Source organism: Malania oleifera, chromosome 5 (genome assembly GCF_029873635.1).
Source record: "Malania oleifera isolate guangnan ecotype guangnan chromosome 5, ASM2987363v1, whole genome shotgun sequence".
Lineage (NCBI taxonomy): Eukaryota > Viridiplantae > Streptophyta > Magnoliopsida > Santalales > Ximeniaceae > Malania > Malania oleifera.
The window spans coordinates 59610286-59633231 of record NC_080421.1 but is presented as its reverse complement, the minus strand read 5'-3'; the positions used below and the strand labels follow the sequence as shown (position 1 = coordinate 59633231).

The 22946-nt window shown below is 37.0% G+C and overlaps 1 protein-coding gene across 1 annotated transcript in view; it reads right to left on the bottom strand.

Annotated features, from left to right (window-relative positions):
* LOC131155469 (adenylylsulfatase HINT3) overlaps positions 1-22946 on the bottom strand; it is an 85073-nt gene that overhangs the window by 21486 nt on the left and 40641 nt on the right. The window contains exon 4 of the mRNA XM_058108635.1: positions 5890-5956. Coding sequence (XP_057964618.1) covers positions 5890-5956 — 67 coding nt within the window. The remainder of the gene's footprint in view (positions 1-5889; positions 5957-22946) is intronic.

Below are 22946 nucleotides of genomic sequence, written 5' to 3'. Positions count from 1 at the left end.
ATGTGCAACAAAGAATATAGAACTGCATAGCCGAAGCTGGAAATCAAAAATTCATTCAATAAGTTACTTCTACTGTATATGGGTAGAAACTACATATATAGATATACTTGGAATAACCTTCTCCAAAGCAAAGGTAGCTACCAAACGGATGCTTACTAGGCCAGAATAAGTGTAAACTCGTTCTAGACTCATGGGAAGCACAAACAGATACTAAAAGAACTTGAATTGAAAGCAAAACAGACTTGGTTTTAACCATTCATATCTTCATCTAGAAGACGCCGAAGAATGCATGACTAAACCATTAAAACCAAGTTTTTCTAAACTTCACAACAACACAATGCTTCCATTGATTCTCTAAAGTAGCATGATTTTGCCTTCAAAAACCAACCCATCATATTGTTGATTAATGGTTTCAAGAGCTTCACTAATGTGCATCCTCATATGATACTCCAGCTGCATGTCTTGGACTTGATTACATGAAATAAACATTGATGTTATGGAGCCCCTTGACATTGTTGCAACTTGCAAGCATGAATGTTTCCTAATGGGCCTGCACAACATATCTAGTCTCAAACTCCCTCCATTGGAAGAAATATTCCCTCAAATTTTACCTTGGTAGTTTGCAACATCTTTCAAAATTTTCAAATTACCAATTTTATCCATAATATCCATCCAGCCAGCCCATCTTGTTTCAATGTATTGATCAATAATCAACTTGATAAACCACATAAGAACTTCAATCGTAGAGATCACATTTTGGCCCTGTGCAAATTCATCGTTTTTCAGGGGGCTTGGTTCAAATTTGCCATAATTGAGGAACTATCTAGCATTATGGTGTACTTGTAATTTCTAAGGAGTCCCAAAACTTGTTTGGATCTAAAAACGGGGTATTTAATGGCCCAGCCTTACCATATCTCACCAAGGCTCCAAAATAGGAGGAGAAAAAGGAAGTGTCGCGTGGCGCAAACCCATGCTGACATCTCTAGTTTGCTTCCTCTGCTAACTTCCTAGAGCAGACTCTTTTTTCCCACCTTTCTGCAGCCCTGGCAGCCTATAAAGAGGATCCTTAGAAAGAATATGAAACTCCAGATGAACTTGTGGCTGAGGAGAGGAATTTAAATATTATTCTTTTTTGTTGTAATTGCTTTGATATTATAATTTCTGTTCCCTTCCAGTGCCTATGCTGCCTCTTTTTCTAATAAGCATGCTAAGGTATCTTGAGAGGGCTCTATAATCCATAAAAGCATTTTACCCATTCTTGAGCAATTTTCTGAATTTGACAAATCAACTATATGCCAAAAGGAAGAACTAAAGAACAAGGGAGCATAAAGTTCATTAGGGGGAGAGAGACAAAATTGAGACCCTTGGACTCTCTTTGAGGGCATTGTTATTAAATTAGCAAGTCCATAAAGACATGAGATTAGAGTATCGAGCCCTCTAATACTTATAAGCAGAAAAAGATATAGATTTGAAAGTGTTACTCAAGTGGGCATCTGATATTAGTTATGGTGGTGGTCGAAATAGGAGTAAAGGGAGCAAAATGATCAACTTATGAAGATTATTGGTTGGAACATTAAAAGGATTAAGAAACCTTATCCAGAGAAGTATATTTTTTTTTGGAAGGTGGGGGGCGGGGAGCGGAGGCTCCTACTTCTCTGTCTATTTTTTTCCCCAAGTGAAGCTTCATTGTGTCGATATTGTGGCTAGAAGTACCTGAGATTTACACTTTAAAGAATGTGAATATCCCTACTATTGGGGTATTATAGAGGGTCTTGTTCCCTTGTGGCGCATTAAAGTCACTCAACCAAGAGGGAGGGCCTTTTAGCCCATTCACATAGTACAAGGCTGGCCTTTGGATGCAATCCATTTTTGGGGCAGACAAAAGACTAGTACCAATTAATTTTTCTCTTTTTGTTATTGTTAAAGCTTGATATACATTATTGGCCCACAACTTACCAGCTTAAGCTTTTAAGTAAAGTGGTAATATAATATCGTATCAGAGCTGGTTACCAAGAGGTCCTAGGTTCTTGTTGCCCGCATTTATTAGGTGATGTTTAAAAAATTATTGTATTCCTGGTAATGGTTGTTATCTTTGAGGTGTTTATCTCTACATGCACTGTCGAGCTGCACATGTAGGAGAGAGTCAAAGCTTGATATGCATTGTTGTCTTACAACCTAACAGCTTAAGCTTTTTAAGTAAAGTGGCAATCAAACAGTTATGTTGTTCTTTTCAAAGTATCATTTTGGCCTTTCTAATGATTAGCCTGGCCTTTATAGATGGAAATCCAAACATTGAACACAACAACTATCACAGCCAATAAATACAAACATGAAAACCTTAGCCACTGAAACACACACACCTTTTTGTCTTTATTAGAGATTAATGGGAGGGGGCAGTCCTCCTAGCCTTTGGACTTTCCTTAGGAATGAGTTGTTTTCTGTGTATGCTCTTTTCTCTTCTTAGTAGACCCTAATAGGAGATTTTACATTCATAGACCATGAGAGACAAAGAGGCTTTAGGTTTACTTGTATACACAATTAGATTTACTATGAAGATTGTGGTTGAGGGATATCCTGTCGTTTTTTCTTGGTTGGTTCAGCAGATCATTCTGTGGCTGACTCAAATATGATCATTTTCCTATTTTGCAAGATTCTAGCACAATCAATTGGGAGATTTATTTCTTTTCATTTAAAAAAATGTGGCTTACTCATCGTTCTTTCCATTCTATAATTAAGGAGACTAGAAAAACTTCTTTTTGTGTCAAGGCAGGTAGCATGGCCCTTCACGTTTGTCGAGAAGTTGAAGGCTTGAAGCAAGCATCTTAAGGAGGTTTTGAAAAATGAAATTTAGAGGTTTTTAGTGAGGTTAGAGTCAAGAATGGGTTGCACGGTATTTCTCTTTGGATGAGGGAGGATTCTGGGGGCTTCTCAAATGCTGGGTCCAGGAGACACCCTTCTATTAAAAATGAGTTGAAAGATTTTATTTAACTAAGAGAGAATCTGGGAGGCCAAAGATGATCTAAATGGGTTCGTTCTTTAATATATTGCTAATGGGAACATAAAGAAAAATACAAATAGCTAGAATCTAGCATGAATGAAGTTATAAATGACTCTAATTTTATTAATTGACGAGGGAATTACTAGGTTTTTTTATGCCCTAGTTCAGAGAAAGATGATTGCAAGAGTACAAGTGAGGGTTATATTGGTGTCTTATTTTTTATGATTAGCAATCACAGAGACCTCTTTGTGAGGAAGAGGTAAGGAATACAGTGCTTGAGCTGGAGGATTAGACTCCAAATCCAAACGGCTTTACTACTGGTTTTTTTCACAAAATCATTGGGTAGGGATGAGGAGTAACTGGCTGAAGGTTTTTCAAGAGTGCATGTTTAATGAGTCCCTTAGTTCATGTTAATGGGGTCATTTCTATCCAGGAAAAAAAAAATTGTTAATGGGATTATCAGTAAAGCATTAAGTCCACTTTATGAATTGTACTATAAGAAGTAAAGGACATAAGACCTACTGGCCCCTTGGCCAGTGTGCATAAAATCATTATTGCATGCTTGGTATTAAATTTCCTTGAAATTGTTCCGCTGTCCACCACCCTCAAAATCGAAATGGTAGTCAATTTCTGTCTTACAAAAGTTCCACAAATCATCAATGTTTTACCAAAATCACAATATTTTGGTGAATTTAAAAAAAAAAAATTGACCATCAAACAAACTTCAAATTGAAATTGAAATTCAAAACTCAAAATTGGAATTTCTCTATTGATAAATCATCTATGTTATTGAAAAAATGAAGGCCACTATGAGAAGGATATGACTGATAACTTTTAGATTTTTTAAATTTTATGCAAAATTGAACAAAGATATTAGGTACAACATTTTATTGACCATTTAGGTCAAATATAGTTGTATTTACATTAACTAATACTTAGATAATTTACGAATTTCATTAATATTAATTGAATATCTCGAATATGATTGTTGTGCTAGAGGTATTGCACCTTGTATTCTACATACTTGTCATTGATGTACTTTATTTCAAAATCTTCCATTTAGGCCTATTAACAGTTTTAAAATCAAAATACAATTCCAACAAAGTTCTATACTTTCAAAGCCTCAAATTTTATTCAAAATTGAAATTTAAAACCTTGACCGCAAAGGTCCTTATGGATAGGCTGAGTATGATTTGAGCAATATTATTTATCATTCTCTAAGTGCCTTTGTAGGTGATACGCAAGTTTTAGATGCAATTTTGGTGGCAAAAGAGCCGGCTGAGGATGCCAGTAGTGGAAAGGATAAGCAGGTTGTTTTCAAGCAGGAATTTGTTAAAGCTTATGACAGTGTTGGTTGGTTGGTTGGGGCTTTAGATAAAATTTTACGGCTAGGAAGGGCTATAATGATAGGTTGAGATTGTGGATGAGAAGTTTCTCGAGTTCTTCTTTCTCTATAATTATTTACAAGGAACCCAAATCCTAGCTTATAGGGTGATGCCTTCTCCCTTTTTGGTTTGTTCTTGCTCCTCATGCTTCAAGTAGGTTGATGTATAGGGTAGTGGTGAGAGATTTTGCACAGGGAACACAATGGGCAAAAGAAATACTTCTCATTTGGAGTTTGATTAAGATACAATCCTTGGCAGGGAGTCTCCTCTAGATTTTTATGAGGATGTCTGATCCTAGGATTAACGTGAGTAAAGAGTGCTATCACAGCAATTAATTTCACTTTAACAGGAGGATTGCAGCTCTTACTTCCTTGGCTAGTTGTAGTGTGTTAGATTATCCTATGACTTACCTAAAGACTCCTCATTCCTCTAGGTGTCCACACAGACGTTTTAGTGGCTTTCTTTAGGTGGTCATTTTCATTCAGGCACATCTTACTTCTATCCCTCTGCTTATTGTTCAAGTGTGGGAGAGGGGGAATCACTTGGTTTTTAACATGTAAGAATGAGAGGGCTTAGGTCCTAGCAATTTGGAGACTAAGAACTTAGCCCTTATGAGGAAAAATGGCTATGGCAGTTTCCCTTGGAGGTTAATCCTTTGGCACAAGGTGATTAAAAGGGAATGGAAACCTTGACCAAAAAGTCCTGGGGACTGCTGCTGCTATGGGGGAGCTTAAGCTTAAATTGCAGGGAGTTAGATATCAGTAATCTGTATTTTGCAGATGATCTCTTGATTTTCCCATATGGTAATGTTGCCTCTGCCAAAAGTATAAAGAACTCTTTGAGTCTTTGGATTTATTTTACTCGCTTTCAACTCAATTCCTTTAAAATCAGCCATTTCACTGGGGCTATACCTGCTACTACAAAACAAGAACTAAGTCAAATTCTAGGCATGGCTGAGGGAGTTTAGCCTGTGAAGCACATGGCTCTTCATTTGGTTACTAAGAAGATCAGTATGCTAGATTATTTTCAGTCAGCAGATAAAATAAAATGAGATAAACAAAACGTTTATAACAAAATAGAAACCAAGTTTTAACCTAATGCTACCAGAAATTGCGGTGAATTGGGTTTGGCAAGAAGACCAACCCCTTTGCAATTCCTCTCTCTCTCTCTCTCTCCCTCCCTCCCTCCCTCCCTTCATTGATAATAGCTTTCCAATGGCTAAAGTGCTCAACATTAAACACTACATTGCAAATACACGTCACATTGACATACATGAATGTCAACAGTGGACAATCACCATGAATACATATGACAACCAAAGGCTGATAGAGGGTATTTTGGAGCTCATTTCAGCTGCCAGCTTAGAATTGCATTCCCACAGCTATGACATCTCCTAAGTACACAACAGCATATTAAACACCTCATAGTAATGCCATTACATAGACAGGAAAAAACAGCCCACATGACAGGCTTGAATTTCAGTAATAGACAGCCATGAATACATACCACAACCAGTAGCTTTCATAATTGCATTGCTAATAAAGGGTATTTTTGAGCACATTGCAGCTACGACCTGCACAATAAGTTGTCAAGGAGGCATGAAAAGAGGAATTATGCACTTTCACAGATCAAAAAAAAAAAAAGAAATGGGTAACCCGGTGCACAAAGCTCCCGCGTATGCAGGGTCCGGGGAAGGGGCGGACCACAATGGATTTATAGTACACAGCCTTACCTTGTACTTTTGCAAGAGGTTGTTTCCACGCCACGAACCCGTGACCTCCAGGTCACATGGCGACAACCTTACCGTACTTTCACAGATCAGCAATATAAAAACTAAATATGGTATGACCAAGGCACAATAAGAATCCTTGTACACAACATACCGGTATAAATCAATGGTATAGAAGGAAAAGGCATGCGAGGCATTTAAATTGCCACAAGGCAAGCCTAGGTCTCTTGGTGTTTTATTTTTTATATATAAATAAAAAAATAAATTATATATACATTTATTTTTAAAAAAAAAAAGTAAGAATTCTTTTTTTAAAAAAAATTGAAAAAGAAGTTCAAATATGATCTGTAACTACTCGTTGGTCATTCTAAGCATATGAACTTAAAATCATGAGTATACCATGCAATGAGGTACAAGACAATTACATAGTTCAAGTAGTGTTCAAGATCCTTGACGCAACATTCAATTATTTTGGAGAAGTTCAGGTTCAAGAGTTTTAAAGATTCACTTATGTTAGAGCATTCCTCAATCCTTTATTGTATACACCTTATTAATTTTTGCTAGCCTAGTCAAAAACCATCTTTCACTTAAAATGGACCAGGTCAAAATGCATAAGCCTTAACCAACAAAGCATAAATGCATAACCTGTACAATATATTATGCGTCTGCTGTTTGGATATTTGTATTTAGCTTTAGGGAATTTAACGCACAACTCTTTTTGAGATGAACCTCAAGGAAAATTTCAACTGCAGTTTTTAAAACAATGGGTAAATTAACAACTTAAGCTTAATTGGACAGAGGTAGAAAGATGAAGATTTGATGCTTCAATCTATTAACAAAAACCCTATCTCATACCTCATGATAGGAATGAAACTCTTTGAACAAAGTAAATTTATTTTACCTCTAATTCTACACATTGACAATCACATGTAACCATGCGTGGGGATATAGATTTTTTTTTTATAACAAAAGAAGAGATTTCATTGATAAGAGAAGAATTTACACAGGAGAAAAAGAATTCTCCCTTCAAAATTCTCGAATAATCCAGAAAAAAAAAAACTAATAAAACAAAAAACTGGAAAAAGCAAAAGTCAGAGCAAAAGATTCCTCCATTCTTGCTGAACCTCTAAAAAATTAACTCCCTTAAAGCAACCGAAGCCAACACACCACAATGAGGCCAGGTAATGAACCTACTCCCAAACCAGCTGTCACTTCAATTTACGCCCTGAAAAAATCCATGCATTACACTTCAACCATAATCCCCACAACACTACAAAAATGCTGCATTTCCAAAGTGCAGCCCTCTCCTTCCTTCTTCCAAACCCCTCAAAAGAAACAGACAACAATTCCTCCACTGACGCTAGTCAAACCAAAGAGTCTCCCTTCACACTAAATAATTTATTCCAGATTCTCCAAGTTTAATCAGTGTAAAAACAGATGGGGCGCCTTTCAGAATTCAAATAACAAAGCATGCAATCATCCGGAGATAAGGCCTTCAAAGGTCTCCTAATCCACAACAGGTTGTTAGTATTGATTTTATTCACAATCAGCCAAATGAAAGCCTTAACTTTTGGGGGGTGATTTTGGCCTTCCAAATAAATGAATATAGGGGAAAACAAAAATTGAAACTGGGTCAAAAACTCAAAAAATGATTTACAAGAATATACCCCGCATGATCGAAAGCCCAAGACCAAGTATGCCTAGCTGAAGAAAGATGACAATTGTTCAATAACAACAACAATGAGGAAAGTTCCAACATCTCTCTATCATTAAGAGATCTTCCGAAATTAAAGTTCCAAGAAAATAGGGCTACTCGAGTCATCCACAAAGAAGAAAATCATGCTTTTTTGGTCTAAGCTCAATGAAAGAGCTGAGGAAAAGAAGTGGCTAAAATACCGTTCTCCAATCACGAATCTTTCCAAAAGGAAATGTGAGAACCCATCCCCACCACATAATTAATATGAGTAAATGAGGGATAAATCTGAGAAATAGATCTCCATGAGCCCTACGATGAACTTTGCAAACTAACATTGGTATCTATCATGAACCAAGCTTGTTCAGTGCATTATGCTTGCATGTGACCGCTAGGCTTGTGTGCATAGGATGGGTTACCATCACATAAATAGTAGTATAGATTTTTTTAATTGAGTGTGTCAATCCCTTAGTCTAGAATGGGAGTATGACTCCTTAGACATTTTGATGCTTCCTAGTGCCAGAGCTAAAATAGCATATAAAGCTCTTTAGGGGGCGGTTCATTCATTAGTCTTGTAAAACTCATTAGCATTTTGTCAATGTGTTTAGCCTACTTGCATCCCTCGCTAACACACATTGCTTATGGAGGTGTCGTTAATGAACTACATTGCTTCAATGTTTATCGCATGATTGTCATTTGCTTACATGAATTGTATATTGGTTTCGCTTACTTTTCATTCAACTACTGTTAATGTGTTCACGTGATAAACCGCGGTATACATTGGCTAACTAGTTAAGCAAGAGCTGTTTAGCTAGTGCTGCACAGCCCTTAACAAGGTGTGAAGTGTTCAGCCCGTGGCGGTATCAGAGCTTGGTTAATTGCTACGTTAATTCAATTGCCTTCATATAGTGAGATTTTGTGAAGCATCAGTAAGAACCCATGCCAATGAATACTAAAAGAATTCCATGATTTACTACTAATTTCCATTATTTTCTCAAATCAAAATCGAAATTGACATCGTAATCGAAATTTCCATCAAAGTTTTAGTACTTTTGGAGCTTTGAAATTTTATTTGAAATTGAAATTTAACACCTTGGTGGTGACACCTAAGCTATGGCGGCATGCCAAGTATGATGAAATAGAGAATGGACATTGTGTAATTGATTGTTGGGTAGAATTGAAGAGAGAGCTCAAGGCCCAATTCTTTCTTGAGAATGTTGAGGACAATGCTCGGCAAGAACTATAAGATCTTAAGCACATTGCATCAGGGAGTATGTGAAACAGTTCACTACTTTGATGTTAGATATGTGAGATATGTTGGAGAAAGACAAGTCGTTCTATTTTCTTGAGGGGCTAAAACTATTGGGCAAGAGCAAAACTTCGTTCACAAAGAGTTCAAGACTTTCCTACCGCATAAGTTGCCACGAAATGCTTGACTAACTACGCCAGAAAGAGCTCCACAATGTCCAAAGAGAGTGGCATGGGTGGAAACAGCAAAAAGTCTTTCAAGAAGGGTAAACCCAAAAGTTATGGAGTCAACACTATGGCATCATCTTCAAAGGTAGTTTCGTCATCTAAATCATTCAACACACCAAGTGGTAAGGGTAAGATGACAAACTTATTATGTTGAGACCCTCACAAAGTTGTTGATTGCCCTGACAAGTCATCCCCTAATGCCCTGCAAGCTTCCATTGCAGAACGGGCATAAGGATCTAACAAGGATGAGGAGGAAACCCTGAGGATCAGTGCAATGCAATTATGCAATTACTCAACACGTTGGAGAGGCAAACAAAAGAACTGAAAGCTACCCAAGCGAAAGGGTTAATGTTTGTGGGTCTTCAGATCAATGGGAAGAGCACCCATACTACGGTGGATACTAAGGCTACCCATAAGTTTGTATCATAGGCAGAAGCACAAACACTCAACTTGAACTTAGAGATGGACTTAGGATGCATGAAAGTGGTTAACTCCACAACTCAACCTACTCTGAGAGTAGCCAAGCAGGTGACTGTGAAACTTGGACATGGGCAAGACATGCGAATTTCACAACCATGCCGATGGATGATTCCAAGTGATACTTGGAATGGAATTCTTGAGGGAGACAAAGGCAATACCGATGTCATTTTCTAGATCTTTTGTCTAATGGGAGACCACCCATGCATGCTGTAAGTTTTTGCAAAGAAAGGAGACGAAGAGTAGTTCCTATTTGCCACGCAGCTCAATAAGGGATTGAAAAGGGGTAAACAAACATATCTTGCCACAATGGTGGTACATGAAGTAGTCCAAGAGCGTGTGCCTACTACAATCCATAGTTGCGTTAGATGAGTATAGATGTAAGACAAGCTACCTCACATCTTGCCTCCATGACAGGAAGTGGGGCATGAGATTGAGTTGCTAGGAGTGAAGTCACCTGCTAAAGGGCCATATTGGATGGTGCCTCCAGAGTTAGCAGAGTAGAGGAAACAACTTGATGAGTTATTGGAAGTGGGCTATAGACATCCTTCAAAAGCACATTCGGAGCACTAGTGTTGTTTCGAAGGAAACATGATGGGAGCATGCAGATGTGTGGACTACCGCACACTCAACAAGGTAATTGTGCACAACAAGTAATTCAATTCCACTAATTTCTAATTTGTTTGATCAGCTAAGTCATGCAAAGTATTTCACCAAAATTTAACCTTCGGTCAAGCTACTATCAAGTGAGAATAGCAAATGGTGATGAACCAAAGACGATCAGTGACACAGTATGGGGTGTATTAATTCTTGGCAATGCCCTTCAGGTTGATGAATGCGTCATTGCAATTTGATGAGGTATTTCATGAGTATGTCGACAAGTTTTTCATTGCATACCTAGATGACATTGTTGTCTACAATTCCACTCTAGAGGAACATGAAAAGAATCTACGAAAGGTATTTAACAACCTTTATGTTAAAGAGTTGAATTCCTTTCTTGGACTTGCCAACTATTATCGAATGTTTGTGGAGTACTCGAGGAGAACTGCCCCATGAATAGAATTACTAAAGAAGGGTCATAGGTTGAGCAGGATAGAGAAGTGTCAAGAAGCCTGCAACAACTTGAAGGAAGCTATGATGCGAGATATGGCACTTGCACTTCCAGACATCATGAAAAACAAGGGAGTCTTGCTACAGGATGGGCATCCTATTGCGTAAAAGAGTCGTAAGCTTAATGAAGCATAGCGGAAGTACATAGCTCTAGAGGAGGAGATGCTAACAGTGATACATTGCCTTCGTACACGGCGGCATTGCTCAAGTCGAAGTTTGTGGTGAAAACAAATAGCTCAGTTATCAATCACTTCTTTACACAGCCAAAACTAACACCCAGGTCGACCCACTAACAAGAATTCCTAGCTAAATTTGATTTCTTATTTGAGCACAAGGCAATGTAGATGAACCAAGTTGTAGATGCATTGAGCAAGAAGGCCAAGCTTGTGGCCTTATAGATGGTAACACACTTGCTTGTAAGGTTACCATGACAATGTAAGACCACATTAAGGAGAACCTTGCCAAACATCCAATTGCCCAAAACCTTATAGAGTTTGCAAAATAGGGCAAAGTGCGCTAGTGTTGCTTAGAATATGGAATGGTGATGACACATGGTAACCAACTTTTTTTGCCTCAAGCTGGAGACTTGAGCAAGACACTACTGAGAGAGTGTCATGACACCATGTGGGCAAGTCATCCAAGATGACATCACACTTTGGCATTGTTGAAGCAAAGGTACTATTGGCCACACATGCATAATGAGGCGGTCAAGTATACCCTAACTTGTCTCACCTGACGGCAAGGCAAGGTCGATTGAAAGAAGATCGTAGGGCTATTGCAGCCTCTTCAACTACCAACGAGACAGTGGGAGAGTGTCTCACTTAACTTCAACACTAACCTGCCCAAAGCTAGAACAAGCTATATACTTGTGGTTATGGACGGGGTTTCAAAGTTCAATAGTTTAAAATCCGCAAAAAAAAATACTTTTTGATAGAGGAGACAACACAACTATTCTTTAAACATGTTGTGAGCTATTAGGGTGTTCCCCAAGACATTGTTAGTAACCGAGACTCAAGATTCAAAGGCAACTTCTAAATAGAACTTTTCAAAATCCTCAATTCACAGCTTGACATCTCTTCAAGCTACCACCCACAGACAGATGGACAGACAAAGAGATTCAATGGACTATTAGAGGTGTACTTATGCTATTTTATCACTGCCAATCAGAAGAATTGGGTGCAGCTACTTAATGTGGCTCAATTATGTTTCAAAGCCCAAAAGAGAAGATAGTGCAACCTAATAGAAGAGAAGTTGAAGTCATCCATGCAAATAGAAAGTTCATATCATCAAGGAAGAACTGGCATGAGTTCTTAATGAAGTGGAAAATCCTTCAAAACAAAGAAATCAGCTAGATTTCAACAAAATACTTGCAACCGTACATGGACAAAGTTAAAGAGTACCTAGAGTCGCAGTCTACAAGGATGTCGGCCGCATAAGTGGGGTGAAATGTCACAAGTCAAGCTAGTTCAAGGCATTATGATTGCCTATGACCACTTGTCTTATGTGTATGGGATGGAATATCATTATGTAAATAGTAGTGTATACGTTTTGTTAATTAATCATTTCAATGTTTTAGTTAGGAGTATGACTCCTCGGACATTTTGATGTTTGCTAGTGTTAGAGCTAAAATAGCATATAAAGCTCTTTAGGGGAGGGTGAATGTCCGTCAGTCTTGTAACACTCAATAGCATTTTGTAAACGTGTTTAGCCTACTTGCCTGCCTCGCTAAACACAGGTTGCTTGCGCAGGTGTTGTTAATGAATTACGTCGCTTCAATGTTTACCGTGTGCTTCTCATTTGCTTACATGAATTGCTTACTGCTTCTGCTTACTTTTCATTCAACTATTGTGAATGTGTTCTTTTGGTAAACCACAATATACTTTGGCTTACTAGTTAAGCAAGGGGGTTTTAGCTGGTTCTGCACTGCCCTTCACAAGGTGTGAAGTGCGTGCTTGGCCCGTGACATTATCCCACCCATTCTCACCCAAACCGTAATTACTTCTAATTACACTATGCCAAAGGGAATGATCTACTAGCAGAAAATGCCATAACCATTTAGCTAAGAGGGCGATGTTTTTAGACATTAATATTCTAAGACCCAGCCCGCCCGCTAGACCTGCAAACCTCTTCCCACCTTACTAAATTATCCCCAAAACCCTCAACTCCAAACCTCAAGAAATCTCTTATAATTTTCCAATCTTGTTAGTGATCCTCGTTGGAATCCTAAAAACAAACAAAAGTATAATGGGATAATCAATAAATAAGCCTGGATAAGGGAGATTCTACCCCTAAAGGAAAAAAGTGCCCCTTTCCAACCATCAAGCCTCTTGGCCACTCTCTCCACTACCGGATTCCAAAATTCAGCATATCTAGGATTGCCCCCCAAAGGGACCCCTAAATAAGTCAAAGGCTAGTCCAAAAGACCACACCCAGAGACAAAAGGCTACTTCCTAACTTGTTCAGCTGGCAGATTAATATTTCCCAAGCCACTTTTCCCTATATTTATTTTAAACATGACACCCTCTCAATGACTGTTTAGGATACCCAAAATACAGCTAAAAGAATGGCTATGATCCTCTAAAAATAACATAGTATCGTCCGTGTGGACACAAAGTTTAATTGACCCATATTGATTGCCAATGTTTGGTGACTTAAGAAAGCGAAAGCAAGTAAAATGAACCAAACCATTGGTTCCTTTGCTTACCCCTTTTTTATTTATAAACAAAATCATCACTTTAAATTGGTTTTTGAAAAGGTAAAATAGACTAAAACCTTTTCACAAAAAAAAATATCCGGTTCAAGAGTACCATTATAAATAGGGAATGCAGACTTTCAAATCTTCTTAAGTTAACATTTAAAAAATATAACACTCTAAAGCACCCATTTCAAGAATAATTACTGCACTTGCACTATATGAGTACATGTCACCCACTTAAAAGTTCAAAATTTTGAAAAAAAAAAAAAAAAGAAGGTGAAAATAAGCAAAAAGATATACTTGCAAGATCAGGCAGTCAACTGCCTAAGACTCTAAAGCACCCATTTCAAGAATAATTACTGCACTTGAACTATATGAGAGTATGTCACCCATTTAAAAGTTCAAAAATTTGAAAAAAAAAGAGGGGGGGTGAAAATAAGAAAAAAGATATACTTGCAAGATCAGGCAGTCAACCACCTACAAAGGCCAATCAATCGCCTCCTACAAATTTTCTGCTATGTTTGTTTTCTAAAAATTCAACTACCAGCCCCCAACCCCTTTTGAAAAGTCCTTCGTAGAGTTCATGCAGAAGAATCAGCTCCATGAAAACTCTACAACTTTTGAGTACCTTTCCAAAATCCTCGAATAAAACACACAAACAAAGAGAAAAGAGAAAAAAAAAACAAAGAAAATACTTAAAGCTTTTTAGAGTTGTGACTGAATCTACGAAGGTATATTGCCTACATATCCTCCATTGGAGAATCAAGCCACTTGTAGTTCAACAAAATGTTTCAAAACAAGCTTTTAAGAAAATATTTTAATGATCTTTTAGAAAACATTAGAAAACACTTAACAACTTATTGAAAAACCACTTGTTTTTTATTAAAAAGACTGATTTTTCAATGAAAACTCTATAAAATAAAGATTAAATTCAAGTTAAACTACAAGGAAAACTCATTTTTCCGCTCTCAAGCCACTTCATAGATGATTACTTTGGAAAATTGTGTTTTTTATTATTTAAATTTGAAAAAATAAAATGTGGATTTTTGGTTGGAGAACCACAAACCTGCCTATGAAATATATATAGAAAAGATTTGGAGAACATCCAAAAGCCACATCATGCATGTATGTCTCCAAAAATTGATTGCAAACTTTGCAAAACTTAAAAACTTTTTGAAAACTCATGTGAATTCATTTTTAAAATAAAAAACTCCTTTTTTTATGAAAAAACCATGAAAACTCTCAGCAAAACAGCATCCAAACTCGACCAAATACATTTTACTGCATGTAGCGACTCAAAAGAACTTGAAATCTTGGAGAAAACCACAAAAAAGTGCAAAAATATGCACTCTCCAGATTTGGTGGTCAACCACTTGCAAAGGGGGCATCAACTGCCTGGTAGCCAATGACTACTTTTTCACATCAACAGGGGGTGGTCAGTCGCCTGGATGAACTAGTTGACCACCCGCTTATCAATTTTGATCAAACATGCAATTTTGAATTTCAAACAAGCTTTTTTCTATGCAATTAAAATAGAAACATGTCCTAGCACCTCTAACATGCATTATTGACATAAATTAATGGAGAAATCATGAATCACTAAACATGGACATTCCCGAACATATCAATATGCTTCATCATACAAAACTCATAGAAAAATGTGAAAATGAATGAAGTGAAGGATTAGACACCGACCTTATTGAAGAAAAATCTTCCATAGATCAAGTGGAAACACCCTCACTTTGGTTCACTCCCCAAAAACCACAAAACAATGAATGAGAGATGGACTTCTCTCTTAAATCCTTCAACAAAACCCTTCATCATTTCCCAAGTAAATGCACGAAAACACTTGTAATTTCTCTCCTTGCCCCCACCTGGACTGCTGGACATGCCCTCCTCTCTCTCCCAAGAGGTCTTTTTATAGACCACCAATGGAATGGAGGGAAAAGCCTCTTTGAAATTGAATTTGAATTTGAAAATTCAAACTCAAATTAACTACCAACCGCCAATTGCCAATATCGCCGCTTGACATGCGACAACCTTAGGACATATGGCATGCCCAAATCTCCCAACCAATCACATGGAAACAACACATAATTTTAAATTTTTCCAAGACCAATCAACTGCCTGAATGAGCTGGTCAATCAACTACTTGAGGTGCCAAACAACAGAAGCTAGAAAGGGACCGGTCGACCGCTCAATAGTTTCACCTCATGTAGTTTTATTTCCTTTTATGTTTTTGACCTAACTTTCATATGTTCAACTCAATCTTTATTTTACTAGGTAAAAAATGACTAACAACAATCCACAAACTGAAGTTGAGAAACGACCACAACCTCTCTCCCCACTTCCAAACCCTTCATCAACCCCCTATTCACAACCCTATCCACCATTCTACACAGCATATCAACTACTAAAACAAACAAAAAGGCAGAAAGTGGATCACCTTGTCTAATACCTCTCGAAGCCCTAAACCATGACTTAGGTTCCCCAACTGCACATTAGACAAACAACCACCTACGCCAACGCTCACCAAAACCCTGTCAAACTTTTTCCAAAAAAACTCTAACTAACTATATCATAAGCCTTCTCAAAATCCATTTCAAAAATGAAACCTCTTTTATTCCTCCAATAAATATCCTCCACCACCTCGTTAGCCACCAAAATAGCATCCACTATTTATCTACCCCCAAAAAAGAACTCTAAGTTGTAGAAGTAATCTCATTAGGCACCGTACTCAACTTATTAGCTAGAACTTTGCTTATGATCTTATAAACACTAGAGACTAGACTATTAGGTTTGAAGTCCTCTACCCTAATGCACCTAGAATTCTAAGGCACAAGGGTAATTAAAGTGGAATTAATGCTCTTGCTCAGGATCCCATTCCCGTAAAAAATTCAGCAAAAACTTAACAAAGTCATCCTCAATAATATCCCAGCAGTCTTGAAAAAAAAAAATTATGCATATGAGAGAAGGGGAGAGAAAGAGAGAGAGGTGGGTTAACCAGAGGGAAAAAGAAATTAAAGGGTGGTGAAGACAAATTATTAGTCACTTGTAAGGAAAATATAAAACCAATTTAAAGGAAATAGGAATTGGCCGGACTGCTTTATATATGGTACAGATCTTCTTCTTTTTTATTTACACCAAATCGAGAAGCCAACCAAGTAATCAAATCTCCAAATGTTGATGTGAGATCCCATACATCTGACCCCTCAAGAATCCCAAAATGGCCTGGAAGCCTTGTGCACTATGCGTTGCATTTACTTTCTTAATGGGTGGGGCTGGGGAGGACTTCAATTTTGGGGAATTTTATGCACACATCGTCTTGAGGTGAACCTCAAACCAAACTTCAACAGCTGCTTTTGAAACATTGAACAAATTAACAACTTAAGTTTAATTCAATAGAGGTAGAAAGATGAAAGTTTGATACTTTGAATATTGATATATTGAAAGAAATTGTACTCCAAACATCATGAAAGTGATGAAACTCCTTGAACAAAGTATATTTATTTTACCCTACACTCACATGTGACCATATATTGGGATATAGATAAATTATACATGAGGTAATCAAAGTGAAAAGAAATTAGAGTGTGGGGAAGACTAGTTATTAGTCATTAAAAGTAAGAAAATATATAACCAATTGAAAGGAAGATAGAAATGGGCTAGAGTCGTTGGACAACTATTTATGTGGTACATTTTTTTTTTTTTTTTATTTACATCAAATCAAGAAGCTGATCAAGTCATCAAACCTCCAATTGTTGAGGCAAGATGCATACATTTGACCCCAGTAGAATCCTAGGGCCTTGAAGCCTTGTGCCTTGTGTTGCATTTACTTTTCTTTAGGGTAGGTGCGATGAGGACTTTGATAGAAAGAACTCTAGCTTCTTTTTGCAGGTCCTTTTTGCAGGAGCGTTATAGGGAAGGGAATCAGTGTTTTAATCTACTAATGTTAAGATCTACCTTAGTTGTTTCTAAATCCAAACAATAGCAACAAATGATTGACCCCTATGATAAGGTAGAGTGGACCAAAATAAATAAATATACACACACCCCATGTCTAGAATTTAACTTCTTCCAAGAATGCAGCTATAAAAAGCATGTCGAGAAGACTAAGAAGAGCCAAAGCATGTAAAGAAGACTAGAGGAGAACCACATAGGCATCCACGTAATGCCCATGTATGCATCCACATTGCCCCTCATAAGCTTGAATTGGCAGGTTGGGACATTCTCCACCACCTAATATGTTGACATACTCATCATAGCTTCTTGGAACTTGGCTATCACATCCTTGAACCGTCACAATGAGTCTTCATGCGCTAAATCTCTTCTGAGGAAGATACCAACACTGCTCGATTGAATTGCCACACACCCCACCTGCAATGAGGATGCATGCGTGAGGTATCTCCACCATATCCACCCCTTCCTCCATGATTTTTTGAACTACCCCAAGAACTTCTATTACTACTCGACTGACTGACAGACCTACCCATCATGTGACAAATGAGGACTTCTCGAACCCAGAAGCTAGAACACCCAAACTAGGCACTGGCTAATGAATTTTGGAGAGTGGAACAATTAGATGAGACTTAATCTCATCAAAAGCAAGCAACTTTGCACTACTGAGAGAATTTGAGATCAGAATGCCTCAAACTACAATTTCAGACCCACTAGCATGGTCTTAAATTTCCACAGAATTGTCAAAAATTCCATTGAAATTTCCGATTTCTGTCACCCTCCAAATCAAAATGGCAGTCAATTTCTATCTTGCATAATTTCCGTCACAATCTCAACGAATCATCCGAAATTTATCGAAATTTTGAAATTTTAGCGAAACTTATCGAAATTTTAACTATATGGTGAAATTTTGTCAAAATTCAAATGAGAAATTTCGGAGTGAAGTGAAATTTCTACCTTAATTTATTTTATCGAAAAAAAAGATTTACAAGTGCTTTTGAAATTATATGAAAAAATAAACTTACAATAACATTTTATTTAACCATTCATGTCTAAATTATCATTATTTGTATAATAAATAATAATTATATGATTTATGAATTTCATTTGTATTAACTGAATATGTTTAATGTACATTATCTTACAAATATGTTTGATACACATACTATTTGACAAGTTTTCTACCTCATACAAAACATAGATGTATTTAATTTTTAATATATTAGTCCTAAAACTTATATTATTATGTTTGTTAACCATTTCTAAAGTTTCACAAAGAATTCCATGCTTTACTATTAATTTTCATTATTTTTTCAAATCGAAATCGAAATTGACATCGAAATCGAAATTTCCATCGAAATTTCCGTACTTTTGGAGCTTCAAAATTTGAGTGGAAATTGAAATTTAAGACCTTGCCCACTAGGACCCAAAGAACTATGATTTCTTCCCTCATCTTTTGCATCTCACAGACATTGGCTGTTATGGGTTGCATAATGTTTAGTACATCACGAGCTCCCAGAAAGCACAAACCAACAAAGGGGAAAAGAAAAATAGAAAGCACAAACCAAGCCAGAAAATAGATCCAATCCCGTTGAATATCTTAGAAGCTCGCACCATTAAAGCACCCAGAGCCAACACATCAAAGTGAAGCCAGGTAATGCATCTTCTCCCAAACGAGCAAAGAATACAGCTTTTTCCCAAACAGAAGTAAGATAATCACCACATCTTCCTAAAAGTACATGCCTTCTTCCAGTTATCATTACTAGCCAAAATTGAAATAGGTATTCGGACTTGCATAAGCCTGTAAAATAGATCTTGGCAGCCTCACAAATAATCATTACCATTCCATTTATTGGTCATAATATGCAGCAACAATGAAGGAATTAAACTTTTGGGATTAATGAACTCCATTACGAAAAACACTAAAAAGACCAACAACGAACAAAACAAACAACCACATCAACAGATTCAATAACAAACACAGTAACATAGTAACTGCTCCAGCACCCAATGGCATCAGTTACCATTAACAAACAGATCTCTGAAGGTAGCAAACACACTTTAAAAGAATGCAGCTGATTGACTGCAAGCAAACAACCAAAAAGGATGAAATTTTGGGCTGAAAAACATAGCATTCGACTTGATATCAAGGCCTATTAGAGGATTCAAGCCACAGAAATCAAATCAAAGCAAAAACAGGCTTCCATGAAGCTTCACACACCGGTGTACACAGAGCTGTCAGCTTGCGATTGGCGAGAGGGGGTGTGTGCCAGTGATAATCTTTCAGGGACTTGTAGATTGGCATGGTTTATGAACAACTATCATGTTTGTTTTCCAAAAACTTGAAGGGATCTGTGGTTTTAATCTGGCAGAGTTATCCAGCAATTTTCCGACAATTTCGGGAGTTTGTTCAGGTCAGCAGTACATGGACATCCCTCCTAGGGTGATATACAGGCATAAGGCTGACAAGGAACACCCTCTCATACTATGCTAAATTACAACTTTACCTAAAAGCTTCAACCTTTAGCTTGTAAGCCAACAATGTATATCAAGCATTAACAGCTGCTCTAAACTCTTGTTCAATGTATTCAGTCCCAATATCACTCCGAATAACTTTGATCTTGCCATCAAATTAAATAGAAACCATTCTATGGAAGGTTTCAAAACAAGGGAACACTTAAGTTTTTGAGTGAAGTAAATAAACCCAAGTGACACCACAATAAACAGTAAATAGAGGCAACAGACCAGTGATATCCAGAAGTTTAAGGTTACTCGTGAAGGTCTCCACGCGTCAAGATGAACAATTATGAAAGGAGAGACACTTCTATTGTTATTGCTTTGATATGAAATAGATTTATGCTAAGCAAAATCAAAAGCATCGAATAAAAAAAGAGATATAATGATACATTGTCTATATAATGAAGGAAAAAATCTGTCTAACCCATTAAAATATGGAAGCACTAATTGCCTAAGCCACTGGAGAAGTTATTCTAAAACAAACAGAAACTTTAAGTGTTCCTCCTGTTGATAACTTATCTGAACTGGGATGACTATGTCCAACAAACATATACCAACATGTGCTCAACCATTGCCAATCATTTTCCTCTTCTCTAGGTCAACACAATGGGTAGGAAGAACATTCGGCAGCAATTCAAAGTGATGATGATAGAACTAACAGAGAAAAATTTGGAACATGTTGTACTGAAGAAAGTGAATGGATTAAGAACAAGAAATAGAGCCTTTGCCTGATATGGAGGACACCTTACCATGTGCTACTAACTTATCTTCACCAGAACAAAGAGTATATGCTGAAAAGAACCTCATATGATCAAGAGCTCCAAAATCAATGATCCAGAAAGTAGAAGTATGACACACAATGCAGATATGCCTGTATGAGCAAAGCAGGAAGTAGCATCATGGAAGAAGAACCACTAGTAGAAAAAATATCAAGTATTGCCTTTAGATGCTTGAGAGTTTGCTAGCAATGGAGAGTGAAGAGCTTCTAAAGTCTAAGATGAGCATGTGACCACACATTACGACCAAGGTCTTAAATTTGATTTCAACTCAAATTTCGAAGCTCCAAAAAGTAGAGAAATCTCGACGGAAATTTCGATTTCAATGTCAATTTCGATTTTGATTTGAAAAAATAACAGAAATTAGTAGTAAAGCATGGAATACTTTGTGAAATTTTAGAAATGGTTAATAGACATAATAATGTAAGTTTGAGGACTAATATATTGCAAGTTAAATACATCTATGCTGTGCATGAGGTGGAAATGTTGCAATATAGAATGTGTTACAAACATATTTGTAAAATAATATACATTAAACATATTCAGTTGAAACAAATGCAATTCATAAATCATTTAAATATTATTTATTATACAAATAATGATAATTTAGACATGAATGGTTAAATAAAATGTTACTGTAAGTTTATTTTTTCATATAATTTCAAAAGCACTTGTAAGAATCTTTCATTTCAATAAAAATAAATAAAATAAATAAAGAGAGAAATTTCACTCACTCCTAAATCTCTCATTTGAATTTTGAGCAAATTTCAGTGTATAGTTAAAATTTTGACAAGTTGTGCTAAAATATCGAGATTTCGTAAATTTTGGATGATTCGTTGAGATTTCGACGGAAATATGCAAGACAGAAATCGACTGCCATTTCAATTTCAGGGGTGACTGAAACGAGAAATTTCAACAATTTCATGGAAATTTAAAACCATGGTTATAACTACAGTCACCAGGGTCCACTGGAAGGGCAACCATCAACCTTGCAACAATGCTCTTTAGTATGTCTACTCTTCCCTTTGCTAGAAGTATGTATTGGACCTAAGTTTGCATCCCACTGAGGGATAACAAGCAATTCAAAATGATATTGTGAAGAAGAATGTAACATAGCACTTCTCAGACTCTCATCTTGCTAAACACAGGCTTGTACTTGCCATTAAGAGGGAAAGAGAGCAAGACTAAAACATGTATCAAGTCATTCTACATATTAAGCCCTGCTAGAAAATCATACACTGATACACATGCTCTTTCCTGATCATCTTCAAGCATGTTGCAGCATCAATTCACTTGGGCTGGAAGTCTAAATATTAATCAATTTCTTGCCATAAAGATCATAATTCTGCAAAAGAAACTATCATTTCTTGTTTATGAGTCTTCCATATCTTTTTTATAAGTTCATAAGCTTAGGCATGATTCCCGGTCCGTAAATAAGTCTGCACCACAGCAATCCAAATTTTCTGCATAATATCGTAGTAGTAAGACAAACCACTACTACCAGACTTTTTTGAAACCCACTTGCCATAACTAGGATCAACTCTGGCCTTTTTTTTCATTAAAAAAAAAAAGATAAATTAAGAAAGGACGAGAATGCAAGCAGTAGAGGATAAGGGGTCCTCAAGAAAGAAACTAAAAACAAAGAAAGGAAAACCTTCCCAAAGCCTAGCTACCCACCAACCCAAAGACCTAACAAGCACTACTGAAGAAATCCCTTTTCAGACCCTTCCCATCATAATGAATAGATCATTACAAATTTGCCAATTCCTTTTGACCCTTTTAAGCCTTACTCTTACCACCATCCAACTGGATTTCCTGCCCTTCTGAGTTAGCTAGCCCCAGACCCATTTTGTCCAGAAAATGCTGAAACTGAGGAACCAGGAACAGTCTTAGCATGCTCATCATTGCCTATTCCATCCTTCTCTGAGTCCGAAACTCCCTCAGAAAATTCTGATTCTGACCCAAGCTGTTCACGAACCTTCATCCATAAGTAGCCCTCCATCAAAATCAAAATCAGTGTCTAACTCACCCTCCTCATCTGAAACACCACCCCATTTGTTCTGCCCAATAGAATTTCCAGACTGACCGTTTTTGGTAGATCAATTCTTGAGATTTTTTCCTCATACATCCCCA